This window comes from Dermacentor albipictus, chromosome 1 (assembly GCF_038994185.2).
Source record: "Dermacentor albipictus isolate Rhodes 1998 colony chromosome 1, USDA_Dalb.pri_finalv2, whole genome shotgun sequence".
NCBI lineage: Eukaryota > Metazoa > Arthropoda > Arachnida > Ixodida > Ixodidae > Dermacentor > Dermacentor albipictus.
In genome coordinates this window covers 200,386,931-200,406,631 of record NC_091821.1, presented here as the reverse complement: position 1 = coordinate 200,406,631, position 19,701 = coordinate 200,386,931, and the positions used below count along the sequence as shown (strand labels likewise).

Here is a 19,701-nt window from a genome sequence, read left to right as displayed (position 1 = left end):
CGCACTGTTGCGATCATCTCATGACGAACCCTTGGCCGGTCATTTGAGTGGCTCCAAAGTTTTTGCGAAACTAAGCCAAACTGTGACCTGGCCTGGCATAAAGCGTGACATTTTTCGCTATTGCCGTTCCTGCCATGTCTGTCAAACGGTGAAATCAAGGGGTGGCAAGCCGCCCGGGTTGATGAAACCAATTGACAGTGAGCGTCCGTGGCAAGTGGCCACCTGCGATCTTATGGGGCCTTTCCCCAGGAGTAAGCAGGGGTTCACACACCTGATGGTAGTCGTCGATCATTTTTCGAAGTGGGTGGAGTTGTTTCCGCTTCGAAAAGTGACTGCGCGAGCAGTGCTGGAGAGGCTACAGGAAGTTTTTTGTCGGTTCGGCTTTCCGAAAAGACTAATTACGGACAACGCGTCCTATTTCACTGCTCGGGTGTTTGGTGCTACGTGCCGTTCCCTGGGAATTAATCACTGCACCACGTCGCCCTACCATCCCCAGTCCAATTTGACGGAGAGGGTCAATAGAACACTCAAACCAATGTTGGCGGCCTTTGCCGTGAGTCAAAAGGATTGGGCAGACCACTTGAGTGAGCTCGCGTTCGCAATCCGAACCGCCGAGAATCGCTCGACTGGTTTCTCTCCCGCTTTCCTCAATTTTGGAAGGGAGCTGGCAAATCCGGTGACCAGTGTCATTCAATGTCAGCTCGGGGATGAGGAGGCGCCGGCAGACTGTTCTGCGTACGCTTCAGCACTTCGGGACAGGCTTTGTCGGGCTCTCTGTAGAGCAAGGCAGAGTTTGACTTCGGCCAGGGCCCAGCAGAAGGCTCAGTACGACCGGAAGCATCGCCATCTTTCATTTAAGGTAGGTGATTTAGTCCTGAAGCGCAACCACGCTCTTAGCGACGCGAGCAAGGGGTTCTCAGCCTCGCTCGCTCCTAAGTGGCTTGGTCCGTACCGAGTAGAGAAAGTTTGGTCTCCGCTCGCGTACTTGCTGAAGGATTCCCCTTCGGGAAAACTCAGCCGTGCCCATATCGCCGACCTGAAAGCCTTTGCGTCGCGGTCCGACGAGCTCGCGCCGGTGCCCAGTGGCACCACACGCAAGCAACAGGGCACACCCGGGGCGAAGGACCGCATTCGGACCACGCACCGGTACAACCTGAGGAGACGGTCACCTGTGTGATATCGCGCCTCACGGCGGACCCTTTCCGCCACCGAAGGCCCTCAGTAATATTGCTTATCCTCAGTGGGTTAGCTTCTTTGCGGCCAGTGCACGAAAAGAAGCTGGCCCCAGCCCAGCTGTAGTCTTGTTGGCAGTGTGTTGTTCAGTGTGCATTTTTTTTTGTTTGTACGCATCCTGAGTGTAATTATTGTTTTGTGTTTAAGTGTAGAATTGTATAGTTCATTTTTTGTTACTTGTACATAGATTTTGACCGTTCTTGTTTTTTTCTGTGTGTGTTTTTTTTTCTTCTCGTTTTCGTTTTTTTTTGCCTTGCTTTTTTTTGCCAAGAGGGGGGTCGGTGACTGGCGTGTTGTGCAGCGCGGGGGGTGACAGTGGTCCCCTTGACTGGTTGGTGCGGGAGAGAGGGACGCTTCGCGCCTGGATCGGCGCGGCGCGTTGTGGCCGACGGGCGGCATGGCGGACGGCGAGGAGTGAGGCGCGGTGCCACGAGGAGTGTGCGCGTGTGTGCGTGCGCGCGTGCGTGAGGGCTGTTGCTCATTGAAGCAAGCTGAAGGAGCCGCACCAAGTCCATCGGATCGCCGCAGACAACGATGGTGGACGGGACCACCACCCCCACGACAGCGGAGCTCATCGGGCTCACCGGCAACTTCGACGGAACAACGGTGAGCCCGTTCCTGCGTTAACTGGCCTGCTATCAAGCCCAAGATCGCAACTACCGCGACTTCAGCCACCGCCCTAGCCACAGAACTATACGCGCCGCGTTCTGTTCGCACCCCCGGACATTGTCCCGCGCTAGCAGCAGACTCTTTTGTTAATATTTCTTCCCCCCTTCGCGGCGTCATTTTCTTGAATTTTAGAGTATTTTTTTTATTATCATTTTTCCATTATCATTGTATGTTTTTTTTTGTACGCATAATGCTTGCTGGGCTGAGGTAGCAATTAGCTAGTGCATGAAAGGCTCAGTTGTCTTTGGTACATTAGCCCCTACCAGCTTCTTCGCCAGACTGGTAGGGGGGCAATTAAGGAGAGGAGGATGTGGGGATTTGGGGAATTCGACGCGCCACTGCGCGGGTACATTTCACCCATGTCTGTAATCCAAGCCACGTCGCCCTTGCTCCGAACCGGTTTTAGCGGTGGCGCTCCACTCGCGATGGTTTGTGGTGAGGGCGGAGCTAGTGACGTCATGCAGCAGCCCCTCGTGGCTGCTGCCGTGACGGTACCGGCCCTCTTTCTCCTTGGGACAGCACCCGGTACGTACGATGCTCTCTCTCATCCGTCGACACCTTTGTGACTAGGATTGAGCTCACGCACGGTGCCTTTGCTCGTGCGGGGAGCGCGTACCTCGTGTTGTTTCCTATCCCGACGCTAAGCCTAAGAACGGGTGCCTAGTGCTCGCGCGAGGTCGTACCACGCCGAGCCGCACTCATCGGAGGCCCAAGCCGAAGGAGATTGCCCGAGCTCTCGCGAGTTGGCCCATTGGTTATCGCCAGAGCAAGTAGCATAGCCGCCGGGACTTTTCCTAGCGGCGCGTCCCAGCTTGAGCCTGTGCTCTCGCAGCGACGTGCTACAGGCGCCCCTAGCTGTATTTTTCGCCCTTGGTGCGGGACCCCTTTGGTTCCCCGCCGTCCCGGGACCGGGCGTTTGTGCAGTGTTGGGTGCCGTTGGAAACAATAAACGGTTTCCTTCACTTTAGGGCAATACTGTGTTTTGCGTGCGTCGCTCGGTAGCCCCTCGTGGCCTGAGCTCGCGCGCAGCGGCGCTAGAGGCTGACGGCTGACGCAGCCCTGTGGCTCGGTAAGCTCGAACCCGCGGTGGTCGGTACTCCTGTGAGACTCTAAGACCCCACAGGTTTTATGGGCCAAAATCATGATCTGATTATGAGGCATGCCGTAGTGGGGGACTCCAGAAATTTGGACCACCTGGGGTTCTTTAACGTGCACCTAAACCTAAGTAACACAGGTGTTCCGGCATTTTGCCCCCATCGTAATGCGGCCGCCGTGGCCGAGATTCGATTCCATATATATATATATATATATATATATATATGGCATAATTGTCTGCGTGCAGAAATATATATATATCCTTTATTTAGCTCAAACTTACATTCATAAGAGCAGACATTTGAATGAGTTAGTACAGATATATGGTGGAAATAAACAGTGCAACTTACACGCAGACCACAGGGCTGCATAAAACTACACAGTACATAATAACACATACTAGGACTGTGTGTATTCCTGTCCTACAGTCTGTGTAAAAGTTGTGCTGTTTCTTTCCATCATGTAACCTAAAATTAGCAATTATGTATTACTGAGATTGTTCTCATTATCATGAAATCGGCCCATAGTGTTGGTGCGCCAACTGCATTCAATGACGACATCGTGGATGCAAGAGGAAGCGACTGTTCACTGCTTTTGACACGTGATCGTAAATTTTCTGCTACATGCAATGCAATAATATTTAGCTCACATGTTCACAGGAGCCTTGTTAAGAAATCGTCAATGTGTTTTTGCTATGTTCAAAAAAAGTGTTTCAGGGCCCCTATAAGTGAGAGAAATCCTGATTTTGATGTCATGTGTGGTCATCCAGCAAAAAACATGTCAATGTGGCACCATCTCAGACTGGGAAACAATGTTCTGCACATGGTGCTTCATATGAAGATCAACACTATGAGAAACTTGTGTGGCCGAATCCATTCAATACAAACTGCTTCACAGACTGCCATAAGATGCAAGAGAGTTCCCCTGCTAAGTTCCAGTTTGTTCAGTGGGAAAATATGAATATCAAAACATTGTTTTGTGCTAGATGCTTGTTTCAGTTTTTTTTTTAATGAGCCTACAAATCTTAGCTGGGGTAGCAAATCATGTGAGAGTAATTTTGCATGTTCTTACCTTGGAAACAAGTACTTCCAACTGCGCTTCAAATGTTTTTCTTCAGGCAAAAAAAGTTAAGGCTGGTGATCACATCCATGGCATTAGATGGGTTTTTCCAATTCAAAGTCGTGCCATTTAAGCTTTGCTAGGCACCAACAACATTTCAACAAGTTATGGACCTTGTGTTGGCAGGACTGATACAACAGATTTTCCTGATCTACCTAGCTGATGTTTTTGCTGCTATCATTGGTGAGCAACTTCAGAGGCTGCAATTGATGGCATAATTGTCTGCATGCAGAAACACAACCAAGCAATCAAGTCATCAGGGCTTGCCCTAAAACTGGAAAAGTGCCACTTCATCTATAAATAACTGCTGTTTCTTGGACATAATTAGCCATGGCGGTGTTACACAGCAGCCATCGCAACTTTCCCACCACCCCTTGATAAAAAGGTCTTTCACAGATTTCTGGTGTTCTAGCTAAATTACAGATGTGTAGTGAGGGATTCCTCGTGAAATGCAGAGCCCCTCACCCCTCCCACACTCCACAAAAGGCATTGTGCAATTCACGTGGAAGTAGCCCAAAGAAGAGTTCAAGAAACTTTCAAGGCCACTTGCAGTTAGTGATGAGGATGATGACACGAAGACCCACACAGATGCTAACAGCGAAGAATTGGGTGCTGTTCTAGTTCAGAAGAACTGGCTCAACCGAGTCACTGCATGCACAAGCTAGTCTCATAAAAAGCAGAAGCAAACTATAATACGACCAAAAACAAATTCAGCGATGATTAAGATAGTCCCTAATGCGAAATTTGAGCGCAGCTCTAGCGTGTTTTCATTTCGTGATATATTGGCTGGCGTGGACAATCAGTCTCATGCAGCACGCTGAAAATAGAGCAAAATGTGGTGCACTACCTCGCTAATCTGGAGACTGCGAGAGCCGGCCTGTGGGGCCAGTGCGTGGGTGACACGTGGGCGTGAATCAAAGAAGCCACCACCGACAAACCTCCCAGACGACGCGCGCTACTCTGGCGTCATCTCGTAGCCACCATTGTTGCACTACGCTTTTCTCACACTTTCACCATACCCTGCTCTGCTTTCCACCTAATAGCTCTTCTGCACCCTCCTCTCCACTTTCCTCCTCGAGCCTCTTCTCTCCCGCTGCTTTTTTCATCCCCCGCTGCACACCGTGTTTGCTCTCATCTTTTGTTGTACTCGTTCACTTGGTTAGGCCGGGAATGCCGACACTCGCCGCAGGAACGGGTGCCTAAGAGCTGCGCTCTAAAGATCATGCAGATCTTGCACACTGTGGGAATCAATGCAAGTGAAGCTTTTATAAATTGGCAAAATGAAATTATGCATCCTTGATCCACAGTGAACTTTTGTGACTAATGCGCTCCAACACCGTCAGGCAATGTGGCAGAGGAACGCGAAGCAGCACCACTTTCAACTACAGCATCTAAACCTTCCAATGCCACAAAGCTCTCGCGTGAACGCACATGCACCTAATCAGAACTGCCGCCCACATTTGCTTTTGCACGCTTGTGTTGTCACATGCGTGCTCTTGCACGCACATGATGCAAGATGTGGTATATGTGCCAATTGTCTGAAGCAGCAGCTTGGTGTTAGCACGAGAGTAGCATGAGAGAAGTACGAGTGTGGTTCTGGCCTAATGGTTTGAGCATGAGGCTGTGTTGCTGGGACACAGGTTTGATACCACCATCGGACACATTATTATTAATTTTCTGTGTGTGAGCTATCCAGCAAGACCACAGTATCACACCTTTTGGGTCACCATTCATTGCGCCTGTATGTTATGATTGTCTGTATGATTAGACTGAACGAAAGAAAAATAATCATTTCTGATTCGACGTTTTTTTCACCATTAGCGAAAAAGGCGTCGTTTGACCAATTGCTATTGGTAAAAAGTTTTTGGGCTGCGCCCACTTTATTTGTCCGTAATGCGATGTCACAAAACCATGAAAGCTCATCACGTCAAAGTCACCTGTACATGTTAAAGATGCATTCATATGCCGAACAAAATTGAAAGTTTTTCTGAATATCCGGAGACTGCCCCGTTTTAAAAGGAGTTGAAAATGGCTGCAGCGGTCACTGTGGCAGTGGCTAGTCGGAGCTGCCGGGGAGGGAGCATGGATTTATTTGTGCATAAGATTCTGCATGGCAGTAAAACATTATTGAGACCTTTCGGCATGTATACGACATCGCTCTGCCAACTCTACTTTGCTGAGGATCCGTTTTAATGGCATTTTTAACCTTCCGTTGCACGCTGTCATGATTTTCGACCCGCCAACGCAAGCTAAGTAAGGTGAAGCGTACCAATCGCAGCCCCCGGCACCATCCTCCTCATCCGGCTATCTAGTTTCATTGCACTGGCTCGGCCCCATTGAAACTCTCTCCTCTTACAAACAGGCACTGATCATGGAAAAAAATTACGCTAATCCCATGCACTGTGGTAATCGCTTTAAAAAATCTTAACTACTTGTGGAGGTGGATGCTACTTGGCCCTAATTTTCAGGTCCAATTTTGATGTTCAGTGCGTAGACCACAGTGTGCAGATGACAGTACTACAATGTGGCCGACAGGGAGTGGAGAAACTGTTGAAAAAAAGCCTTCAGCCTTAATTAAATAAAACAACGTGGTAAAGAGAGCACGAGCCCCCTGCAGTGGCATTACCTGGGAAAATCTATAACTTTCTTTGACCTCTTCTTCTTCACCGTGCTTTTCGGTGGTGCCATGCATGGAGCAGCCTGCATTGGGAAAATAAACCATGAATGCTGAAACCAAAAAAGATATATTCTAAACTAACTGTACCAAAATATTCCCTACATAGGACAACATAATGGTTAATACAGCACTATCAGCTGACATTAGATAAAAACCAAAAAATCGATTCCCAAAACCGGAAAATCGATTCCTTTTAACTGGTTATCATTACATCTACACTCCATCTCGCAAGTCATTTGCAGCACTGCCAAAGGTGCGAGGCGTATATAGGCAATATCAATGCCCAGCGGAACATAGTTCCGGGCATAACTGTCTGACTAATGGCAGGATTAGAGTTTTGCGTTTCCTTGGTGCATGATGTGTTAGAGCGATATGTGAGATGTTAAGACCTTTGCACATAGACATCATATACCACAAATTCTGCAGCTGCTAAGCAGATGACGTGGCGCAGATGAACAGATCTCGAGTGACATTCGGCCTACCTATTGGCTAAGAAGTCTTGCAGCTTCGAAACTGCTGCAAACGAGTTGCGAGATGGAATATAGACACATTAGAACACAAGTACCTGTGCACAGCACCTTGTTTGCTCTATATCTTGACAAGGTACAATGCCAAAAGTTTCTAAATGGCTGTTTACTAGGTTGGGCACTGAAAACATACAAGCATGGTGCATAGATCAAGCAGTGTTGATCTCGCCTGCAAACATCACCACCAGTGCATGCTGTGAAAACAGCTGAAAATACAAACAAAGACCTTTGTGTCCCTATTCTCAGAGGACCTACTATCCCTGCCAGCAGAGACATCACAGCTGTCACCTCTGTGTCACATGCAAAATAAGCCTGCAATGCACAAAAAGTCAGTAGCAACATCAACACATTGAGGATTCCTGTGAAATGCACAGTGTGCAAAACATGTCTCTGGAAATGTGATGCACAAGAAAAGTGGGGAGAGAGAAAGAAAAGGAGGTGGGGGCAAAAGTCATGTGAGCCCTTGGGTCTGATATGAAAGAAGGCAGGGGAAGGATTTCGCTTGCCAGCATTCATTCAAGCAGTGGGAGAAGGCTTTTCTGCAGGGAAGGCAACTCGCCCCTGCTTGCACTATCGCCTCGCAACATTTCTTCGGCTTCTAACTTTGCTATTAATAAACCCTGTGGGGTGCTTCTTACAGGCAGCTGCAAGAACTACCGCCCATGGCACGCAAGACGGCACAAGTGCTGGTGCGCATGCATGACTTTCCCAGCTGTCAGAGCTGCCCTGACATCACTGTAGGAAGATTGAACTTAGGCTGTTTGTGGTCTTGGTGTCTTTCGTGATGGCCACGGCCGAGTTTGGGAACACATGCCTCTGCACCCCTTTTAAAAAATTCTTGTAGTAGAATGCCCCTTGGGAGGCACTTCACAACTTCCAGAGCCCAGTAAAAATTTTCAACCAAGACTGGTAAGGGGCCCTATAGGACTGCACAACCTTGTGTCTATCAGTGTGAAACAATAGACTGTTCTCAAGAATGACAATTGTTAGAAAACAAAATATGCGGACAGCTAGGCGCTTATGAGTTGTGAATGCGAAAGCATTAATGCCCAATTGAGTACCGCTGAGCAGTGCTTCGATATTTGCGCCGCGAGTATGTACGATAGCAGTGCGTGCTGCCCGAGCCAGCAAGAAGCAGCAGCCTGTGGTGCCAATGCCACATGCCACTGATGACCTGCACCACGAGAGACCGAGGAAGCAGCAGTAGCCACAAAGGCCCGCAGGTGCAAGCAGCAGCTAAGCCCAGTGGGGGTGGGAGAGAGAGATAAAGACCGTGCACCAGCTTCCAAGAACGAGGGCGACATGGCGTTGGGCTATGTCCTCTCCCCTCACTGAACACCTGGCGTGCTACTGCGACAGTAGGTGTTCCTCTTTGCTCGCTCTGCTCCATAGAAGTATACTCATGACTTGGCATCGCAGCCAATGGAACTTTAGGTGCCATTTGCTGCTACAGACTATAGACACCGGCTTATTTGCTTAATGGGCCATTTTATGCTTTCACATCAAAAAACAAGGCTGCGATTTTAGTGTTTAGGCAACTAAATAAAGTTATACAATGTTCAGCAAGCCAAAGAAGGTCTGAAATCTGTGCTTCCTTCTGCAGCAGTTGAACCCTGAAGATCAGGCTGGATAACATCTAGATGGTTCACCTATACTCAACCGATTAACCAGCCTGACCTGACCTGGACCTGGCAAACCAACCCAGCAGTGAAGAGCTCAGGAATAATTGTGACCACCTGTGGGTTCTTAACATACACCCAAAGCACAGTACACTATCATTTCTGAATTCCACCTCCATTGAAATGCTACTGTTGCTGATAGGGAATGAACCTTCTGCATAATATTCTAAGAAAAAAATTATTCTGGGGTTTTACGTGCCAAGCATAATATCCTGTGTGAAATTATGGAGTGTGCCCAAGTGACCATCTGCACTGCTGTAAGGCCATATACAAATAGTTTAGGTTAGCATTTCGAGTTCATTTTACACCTAATTTTTTTGTCGTATGATGTGATACTGTGATCACATCACTAATATAAGCTACTTACTTTTGCTTAGAGTTAATGCAAACGATGATAATGCTGGAGTGCCACACTGTTTATGTGGTATCATTTAAGTGGTTTAGACCCATGCAGATTGCTCACTGTTGAACAGTTGTACAGTGCAGATTGCATGCTCATTTTGGGATCACATTTTATATTGGAAGTAGCACATTAGTAACAAAGAGAAAGTGGGAACTAGTGAAAGACAGGGAGAAAAGCTCAGACAGACACAGACACACACAAGAAGCTAACTGCTGTTGTACAGCCTTTAATGCTTTGCAGTAATAAAATTTTATTCACTTAGCAGTCACTGTGCAACTACATGTAACAAATAAAATATGTCATACATTTTGGACACTGAAACAAGCACCACTTAAGTGCACAAATGCATTATGAACAATTTAGTATTTACATAGTGCTCCTACATACTACAGTCACAGCTGCATTTAGTAAGGGCATTGCTTTACTTGAAGCATTCTCCCAGGCAGAGACATGGATTAGTGCCGCAGGCAACTTAGTAGGACACTGTTTCTTTGCTGGTTGCTTGTTATATTTTGATTGCTATAAACTATGGATTCCTTGCTTTTAGTACTTGCGAGATCTCTGTTCTCTTCACAACAAAAATTTGTGGATGGATACTTCAATTTTGTATTTTTGCCTATTGATATCTTAAGAAATGCTCAATCAACATATGATATGACTAGTGGTGCTTATGTCCTCATTTTTCACAGCATGAAATTAAGGATTTGACAGAATCCCGTCTAGTCAGGAAGAGGCACAGTGGAAAAAGGGAACCCCAATGATGAACAAATTTTTTTAGTGAAAAATTAAATGAAATTTCAGCTATTACATGAGAGCCTTGTTCACAAGGAGAACAACACGAATGAGCAAATGGGTATGTAGGCTTGAACAGGTCATGCAAGCATCGGACGCACACGTGGATGCACATGGCTGTAGCAGCATGCCGAGTCTTGATTAAGATGAAACTACTGACAACAGAAGCCTCAGGAAACCAGAATAACGTGCTTTCTACCCTATTTGATGAATGCTCTCACAAGGTATAACTCACATAATGGATGTTTATGTGTCGCCTGAAAAAAGGAACATATTGCACAGATTCATTCTGTGCACTGAAATGACCTATCCTTAGATTCATCAAACACGAGTCCTTTTCACAGAATATTTGCAGCAAAAATAAATATATATATATATTTTTTCGCACTGCAGCAAAGTGCACTTGCTACCCTTCTATGGTCGTGTTGTGCTCTCATGTCCTACACACAAAGCACCGCGCCCCATGGCAATGATAAACATGAACATACTTTGAAAGAGGCTGAGAGAATTGCATCACATAACCACAAAAAGTGTGCCATTTACTGTGACTGGAGAAATGCCTAACAGAGTCTTGGTAACCATCTCAAGCACCACAAGGTGGTAGGCAAATTAGTGATCTTAATCCCTTAAGGAATCTTGACGACCTCCACTCGCCATGAGTGATCATCACTTTTTGACTTACTACAAGCACCCCCTCACAACGTGCATAACGGTAGACATTCGATCATTCTCATTGCTTTTATTGAATTAGATTTCCCACAATACTTGCAGACATATTTCTGTGTTTTAACCATGTTATTAAGGCATATGAAGTAAAAAAGATGAGTCACTATAGCAGCATTCTAAAAATAAAGAAAAACAGCTTTAATTGAAGTTTAATATTTACGTGAACAACATAGAGGTGGACGAACACAACAGCTGGAATTAGCGCTATTTTGCATCTGCTGTTTTTACTGTTCTCTCCATGCTACCCATGCTCTATTAGAAATGGGCAACATGTGCTTTTTAATTATAGAATGCAGATGTGCAGATATTTTAAATTTCGCATATGAATTGAATAGTCTTATTTTTCAATCGTGTTTGATTTGAAAAATCATTATTCACAATTGTTGAACACTTATTTCTATTTGAATGCAAAGGATAACAACACTTATGGTTTACATGGAGAAAGACCTATGCAAATTGGCAATTCTTCCAAATGTTTCTGCTGCACGAATGCGATTATTGTGTGTAAGCACCAGTTCCTGAGTAAACACATGGAACAGATAACGTCAGCACAGTAATTTCGTCATTCAATAAGGGTGCCTCATCTCTAGGCACTATACGAATTTGCTGTCTACATTTAGGCAACACAATTTATTATTGCACAATCTCTCCATGTATGCATCCATGAAAACAGAGTGCAATGTAGCAGTATAACACTTAGCTTCTTATACAGAAACACAATACTCTATATGCGTGTGGTAATGTGCTGCTCCTTTGTTTCTTTACTGCAATTGTCATGGTGCACCAGATATGATCGTCTTTTCTGTTTACAAGCTCCTCAGTTTTGAAGCTGATATTCATAGATATTGAATCCATGAATATCGGCTGACCCACCCTTTATGCAAGAAAAACACTCTCGAGGTTCCTTTTACGCTAAGAAGACTGATGCTTACACCATCAGCAACACTGTCAGCAGAACCCCAGGGCTTCAGCTTCTGGACTCCAAATGGATTTGTGAGAGCTGCTGCAGTGCGCTTCACTCTACTGTTGAACGACCCCATCCGCATGAAGCCCAAGTCTTTTTCAAGGCTCCGAGAAGCTGCGAAAAACCAGGAAAAAGCATTGTCACTCTCACAACAGAAAAGAAGTTACAATAAAACATGGAAGCAATCCAACTCATGATATTTACTTCTAAGCAAAGCAGATTCAACAGTCACAAACAAACAAAAAAAGGAATACCATTCCCAAGCTTCCACAGCAAATAAAAAGCAATTCACACAAAAAGCAACATATCAAGAGAACTCATCCGTGAAACATCACAAACAAACAGATCAAAAGGAACCAAACAGAACTATGGTTGTTTTCATGAAGGGCACATAAACATTTTCCATGTATGCATTAACTTTGATAATACCAGCATACTGGCTCAGTGGCAATGATCTTGTGCTACTCGAGCACGAGGTCGTAGGATCAAATCCTGGCTGCGGTGGCTGCAGTCCAATGCAGATGAAATGGGTCAATGCCTGCAGTTAACCCAAAGCCCTCTACTACAACTCCCTCATAGCTCAGAATGCAGGCTCCACCCTTAAACCCCATTAAATAATTCTTAAATTTAAATAACTGTTTCAACATAGCAAATTTAAGATGCCATAAGATGCCTGAGCATGTTACGTGCCACACTTTATTTAAGAAAAAAATTTTACAAGGAAATCTGAAAGGAACATTTACTGTAAGCCAAGTCTACAAAAGACTCCCAGCAAAGCACACCTACAGTCAGCATAGAGAGATTGTGGGATACAGATACTGCCAAAGCCGAACTGCAGCACAGTTTTAGCCTGCAGCCAGTAGAACAGTACGGCTCTATGTACAGGTAGCAAATCTGAAATCGAGGCCCAGGCTCAAGAAATATTCAGATTTTTGTCAGACCCTGTGCCTCAAACTTTTGATGCCCACTGTAACATTTCATGTATTGAGGAACATTTTAAAAGATCATTTTATAGTGCAACCTCCCAGATTATTGGATAATCCTTGCAGCTTTCCGTATTTTGGAATAAAGGTACCAAAATAGACAAGCACAACTGTATTATCAATGGCTGCAGTACTGCTTTACAAAGCGTAGAGACTGACGGCACCTCATGGCTCATAAACAAAGGTATTTAATGATGAGAGTTTCAAATCGGAGTCCCAAGGAATGTGATGCAGCTACGATGGCAAGTAATTTGATGTCCACTCCTTCTCTGTTAAGTTATGAATGTTGATCACCTGATCAGACATCTGAAGTGCATATACGGCAGTGGAACAATGCTACACTGCCAGGAAGTATTAGCGCAGTATTAATAGAAGATTTTAACAGCAACTGCTCCAACTGCAGAAAACCTTAAAAGTTAGAAAAAAAGTGGTGCGTAGCTGAAAATGGTTATACTCAATTTTTGCCGAGATGTGCCAACAAAGTCTGTAGGAATCGGACAGGTTAAAAAATACCGATTCCAAATATAGAGTCCACACTGTTTATTTCGATGAAAGCTGCACACCACTGTCGAGAACAGTTTTTTTAAACCAATACATACATCAGCAGGAGATAATAACCTTGAATTTTATGTACACAGTTATGCTTATGTGGTGGAAAAGAAAAAACACAGTGCAAGTATTTAAAGGATAGATAGTTTCCCAAGAATGTAGTATGATGCAATACACATTAGTAAGGCAACAACTTTTTATGTGAGTAACTCTCCACATGACTTCAGTTGAAAAATAAAAGGTGAGGAAAGTGAGTGTAGTTTGTGTTACAAGGTTGTCACCACCCTAAAAAGCAATGCACACAGTTTGATCCAACGGAAATGCTTAAACAAATACACTACAGTGTTCCCAGAATACTGCATGAAAGCAAAAATATCTGTTGACCACAGAATAATACAGCCAAAACCCCCAAGGGTTTAGTGGGTGTCATGGGTGCAATACAGAGGAATATGGGGTACAGATGCTGCCACCATCAAAAGCATGCAAAACAAAAAAAAAAGAGGGAGACTTTTGCGTGAACACAAACACTTGGTAGAAAAAAAAAAGAAGTGCCACAAAAACATCCAGCAACAACAAAGTTTGGCCAGGTGCACTGTAATGAAGGAGGCAGAAGTTGTTAAAAAAATAGACAAATCACCAAAAGCAAGAGACATTCCACAGTGCTAAGCCAAAGGCAATCCTTACCTCAAGATGATGAAGCCTGAATGCCAATGTGGCAGCCTCCCATAAAATCTGTCACAGAATGGGCCTGGGTAAGGTGTCCCCATAATGAAAATATACACGTGCTCATAATGACAGGCACCCTGTCACAGAATGCACGGCACTCAAATCCACACTGACAATATCGTAAAAATAGAATGCATGCCTTTATTTTTCAAAACTTGACAAGAACACATTTATAAGGCACAGCCACAAACAGAGATCAGAGAGTTAAAAAAAAAATTACAACTATGAGAACAGAAAAAAAGATTTGATTGCCAGGTGCTGCAGCTCAGTCATTACACCAAGAAAAGGTTCGTCAAAGAAATGTGCTTTCACATTATCAAGACCAACCTTTCATTGCAGCCCTTGTCAAAAGCATGGTGACTACTCTACACATGGTAACACTATTTGCCAAGCTGTGTGGGCCTGCTGCTCCCTTAAGAGCTCCAGCACTCTACACTACAAAATTCTAAGTATAAGGCCTCAACAGCAGTAATAAAAACATAGCAGCCCCATTAGCATGCCCAAAGAAAGCTCTGCTAGTCTCACATATGAGATGGCCACTACACTTTTGACAAAGACTGTGCATGTGTTCAGCTCTGACCGAGATCATCAATAACAATGGTTTAGCCAAACGATAAAGTGACCATCGAAGTACTGATTTGATATTTTATCTCAACAAGCTGTCTTGAACACAATGCTGCATAAATAGCAAATTAGGACGACTGAATGCAAACAAAACCAGTAACACTTTCAGCGTCACTGACGTATCAGCACATTTCCACATTCCTGTCCCGTCATGTTACTTTTGACATTCCGTTTGTCAGATAGGAATGCGAGGACCACCCAAGAGAGAATTTGGCATTATCTGTGTCATTTTCCATTTCTGCACAACCAAAAATAAACTGTTGCATTTGTTTTACAATGGCTGAGAAAAAAACCTGATGTTGGGGGTGCACCACCTACAAAACAACCTGACACTGAAAGGTTCAAAAATTTTTTAGCAACATTTTTCCCATCGCATACTAAAACTAATCTGAAACCAGGCAAGACGATAAAACTTTATGCAGAAACACTGAAGTATCGTTTGCTTTCATAATATCTACAGAAAGGTACCACTTCTAGGACCTTTCCTAGCAATACGACTTCAGTAACACGTTTTAGAGCTTCATACAGAGTCCTCTGGGTATGTATAATGTGGTGCAACTTCAAAATGTTACTTCAGAAAATTCTGGCTGAGATTAAGGATTTCAACGTATTCTGCATGGATCACATGTATACAGAAATGAAGCTCTTTTTCAATCGCACCATAGAAAATACCCTCCTACGTTTTTCTTTGTATGCACAAGACCATGTATTTTTATGTGATGGAAAGAAAAAAGGCAGTTCTCAGACTTCATTTGATAACAAGCACAACTAAACAACAGGGAAGGAAAAAGCTACAAATAAGGCAGCATAAGTATCCATAGGCATAATGGTACACATTTGGTCCAGTTGGTGGACAACTAGCTTAGAGAACAAATAGAATTCAATCAGCAGAGAACGGCAGAAAAAGAGACAAGACAGGCTGGCACACTTTTCCTCTTGTTTTAGCATTATTTGTTTACCAAGTTTTTGGAAGAAAGTGGCTGCTTCTGAGTACATATATTACATTCTTGAGCACACTTCTGGGCTCTTGAGAAACATCACCAGTGATTACATTATCATGGATCCATTTGGGCATCTACAAATACATAACATTGTGCAACATCATGCTTATAAGTGCTTTGTTCATATAGAAACATGGAAACACACGGCCAGGGTGTTCTGCTTGAGGCCAGCAGTTTGCATGGTCAAGGTATGAAACATGCCAACAACGAAAAGTGCATGTCAGGCATTACAACCTGGTTGCCATTGGTCTAAATTGGAATCAAAGGGTAGAGCACTCACTTTTCCTGAGAACACCAAGGGCACTTTCATATCCTTACTCTCACTACAGATGCTCAGCTGTCCATGACACTCTCCATATTCTACTATAAGACTAGCAGTTTGTAAGTCTAAAAAAATTCACAATAAAGAAAGGACATAAGGCAGAAATATTATATGTAATGCAATGCCCCACAAATGCCGAAATACTATACCTGTAAAAATCTAGCATATATATATACAGTGTAACACGAGTTATACATACAACTTTTGGAGGGCAACACAAAAGCAGTGTGGTCTTCCACACAAGATGCATGGAATTCCTAAACAGACTTTATATGTGTTATCTGTTGAACTGTGACTAAGCTATACTTATGCTGACACAGCAGATGCTGTCTGTAAGAAACAAAAAAGAATTATGAAAGCTGGTTCATCCTGTTCACTGGTTAAGTTAAACAGAAATGCCCCATTTACAATGTAACACACAATAAAAGCCAGATAATATTAAGAACACAGTTTTTACTGTTGGTAACCGCAAACTCAGAGTAGAGAGAAAGTATGTTAAAAGCCTACATTATTTTGCAGTTAAAGTGAGTCCGGAGCCAAGAAGTCATCTTCCCTTCTCTTCCTCCCTCTTTTCTTATAACATAAACGTAATTGTTCATACCCACTAGCATGCATTAAACCTGTGTTTATACATCGTTTACACTGCCACATTTAGACCTTCCTTACAAGACTTAGGAATGCTAAGCAAATGTAACCTGAAGTTAAGAAAATGCAACAGGTTGTGTGTGTGAATAAGAGCACTTGAATTGTATGTCTAACTGCTTTTAAGTGCAATATTTACTGATTCAAGCTAGCCTGCCTGCACACACAGTCCTTTTTTTCAAAGCACCAGGTAGACAAATTGAGACAATGAGCCTGGCCACATCTAGAGTGACTCATTGCAAAGAGACACCTCTCAGAACATTTAAACAACAGCAATTCAATAGTCTATGCTACATCAAATGATCTTGTACTACTGTTGATTTACAATTGTGAACATTTTGGTAATATGGTCACATGAAGTGAGTTTATTGCAACAATTTTCTGCACATTAGCACATACCATGTGGACAGAAGCTGCACCTTACAGGCCAATCTGAATGCTATATGCAGCTTGCCAAACAAAGGTCTCCTTTATTAAAAGGAAAAGAAAATAGTCAAGACACAATTGATGATGTTTGATGATGATGTAAGATACTCAGAACATTGTTGCCATTCAAGCAAACTAGCAACACAGGTGTGGAGCTGAATAACTCTAGAGTCTTACAGCACAACACGACTTAAAACAGTATAGTGCTTTTGATAGTAGTAGCCTGCACTGTAACATCATGCTGGAATGGAATGTGAATGCAAGAAAAGTAGGTGCCTTTCTTTCTGCACTTTTGGACATGAGTATGACACTGGCATCATTAATTCACAATGCTTCACTTAGCAGCTAGAGTGCATTTGGTGCACAACTACTTCGCAATCTCATATTAGACAGGCAGAACTTCATGGGAAAATGAAGATACGAAATTATCAACAATAATAAAACAAGGAAAGCCTCAGGCTGGACCCAATGTTTTGACAAGAAAGGCCCCATGTCTTTGTCCAAGCAACAGCTGCCTTATTTGGCAAAGTTTATACACTCTTTCACATCCGACGGGGGAGGAGAATAAGGAATAAGAAGCTACATAGAAACACAAGACGGGGAGTGGGGGATGATAGTGAAGGGTTGTGTTGCACCTCCACCCCACCCCTCCTCTATTTGGAACATTTGAGCTTTCCTCACCCTATTCCATGCATTCTCTTATTCTATTGCTCAGCTGGGTATGGAGGTGCATGAAAACAAATCTCCTTGTTGTAACCCTGGCTCTAGCTTGAGACACACTTATTTCACAACTATTGACTATAATTCCAAATTGAAATTTTAAATGGCTAAGTGAATGAGGTAGTCCACCTTGTTTCTTGTCATTTCAAGTTTCATTCCAGCACAATGGTTCACGATAAACACAGCATTTACCTTAGTAATGCGGCATTGGTGTACAGCGTAAGAACCTTGAGTACATACACCCGAGCAAAATTGTGTGGGCAGCAAGCACATGACCAAACACCCATAATCTGTGCTTGCAGCAAAATATTTCATACACTAGCAACAAGGTGGACAGCAAGCAAAAATTAGTCGAATGAATAACCAAACTATGGAAAAAAAGAAAACATTCTCAGGTCATTATAAGCTGCGAGTTACACAAGAATATAAACCAGGGTGACATTGACCCTTTAAGTCCCAATCCTGTGCTGTAGTTCGCATACATGCTCGTACTGAACTTGTCAATGACAAGCCCTGGTCATACAGGCCCCAGCTGCTCACTTTGCTTGCAGGGACAAACTGGGCATATCAACTTATTTCATGCTTATACAGCTGAGCAGAGACACACACACACACTTACTCTGAATTTGGAATCCTTTATCTCTTCAGACAATTACATTTAAAATTTAGAAGTGTATTGACAATATTGAAGAGAAGCCTCTTTTTTAAAATAATATCCCTTTGTTGATATTCTGAGTGAATATGAGAGCTCAGTGGCACATGTAATATATTCTTTGAAGAGGTATATAATGCGCTAAAATTGCCAAAAAACTTAGGAGTTAAAAGGAAAATGGACGCCAGCTTTATACAGCCTACACAGCTACCCATTTCCTGCAGCATAAAAAAGAAAGAAAAAGAACAAGAAAAAGAAAAGGTTCCTTGCAAGATTTGCCAAACCACACAAACATGCCAGAAACTACCAAGATGGTTGCACTGTCGTGCACTGTATGACCTAGAACACTGACTGCTTGAACTATAACTAAAACTCCACAAAATAACGTATTTCACCTAAGCTTAATATGTGCATGACAAATAGTGTTAGAACAATATAAACATATCAGGTCCATGTTCTAAAGCTTGTAAGAGTGTAAATATTTTTAGCCATAAGAAAGTACTCATAATGACTAAACCATTTACTTAGTTGCTGACATACTAATTCATATGCAACTTGTGTAAATGTCCATGTCAGACAAGACAACAGAGTAAAGAAAAAGGACTTATGTTATGAGATACATGCAGATGAATTTCTTTACCAATGAAATGTAAGCACAAAACGTGATAATATACATATATATAGCTTTGATGCTTCCAGGTAGCATTTGTGGGTTTATTGACAAGTTGCCTTCACCCCAAAAGTTCACGTACACGTGTACACGTGACGCTTGCGGCAGGAACGATGTTCCACATCCGCGGCCAAGGCTTATGAGTGGTGGCGCTGGCCGACATTGCCAAGGTTAGTTCTAGTAGATAAAGCAAATATTCCAGAAAGTGGATGGGAAAATGGCGCCATGGTAGCTCAATTGGCAAGAGCATCGCACGCGTAATCCATAGACGTGCGTTCATATACCACCTGCGGCCAGTGATTTCTTTCATCTACTTTCATTTCCATTATCATTTCTTCAATTCAATTAAAAAGTACAAGTAATTTCCCCTATGCTGTCCTTGGCGACTTTGTTGGCTTCTTATGATGACTAAAAAAACCGGGGCCCCTCGGTTTCCTTTCTTCTCGTTCAAACACACACACATACATCACTAGCTTAGTGAATTATCGTAAGAGCTCATATG

General features: G+C 43.5%; 1 protein-coding gene across 1 annotated transcript in view; it reads right to left on the bottom strand.

Annotated features, from left to right (window-relative positions):
• LOC139054125 (uncharacterized) overlaps positions 1–19,701 on the bottom strand; it is a 47,722-nt gene that overhangs the window by 17,185 nt on the left and 10,836 nt on the right. Inside the window, exons 3-4 of the mRNA XM_070530713.1 lie at positions 11,853–11,998; positions 6,743–6,816 (exon numbers count right to left, since the gene is read on the bottom strand). Coding sequence (XP_070386814.1) covers positions 6,743–6,816; positions 11,853–11,998 — 220 coding nt within the window. The remainder of the gene's footprint in view (positions 1–6,742; positions 6,817–11,852; positions 11,999–19,701) is intronic.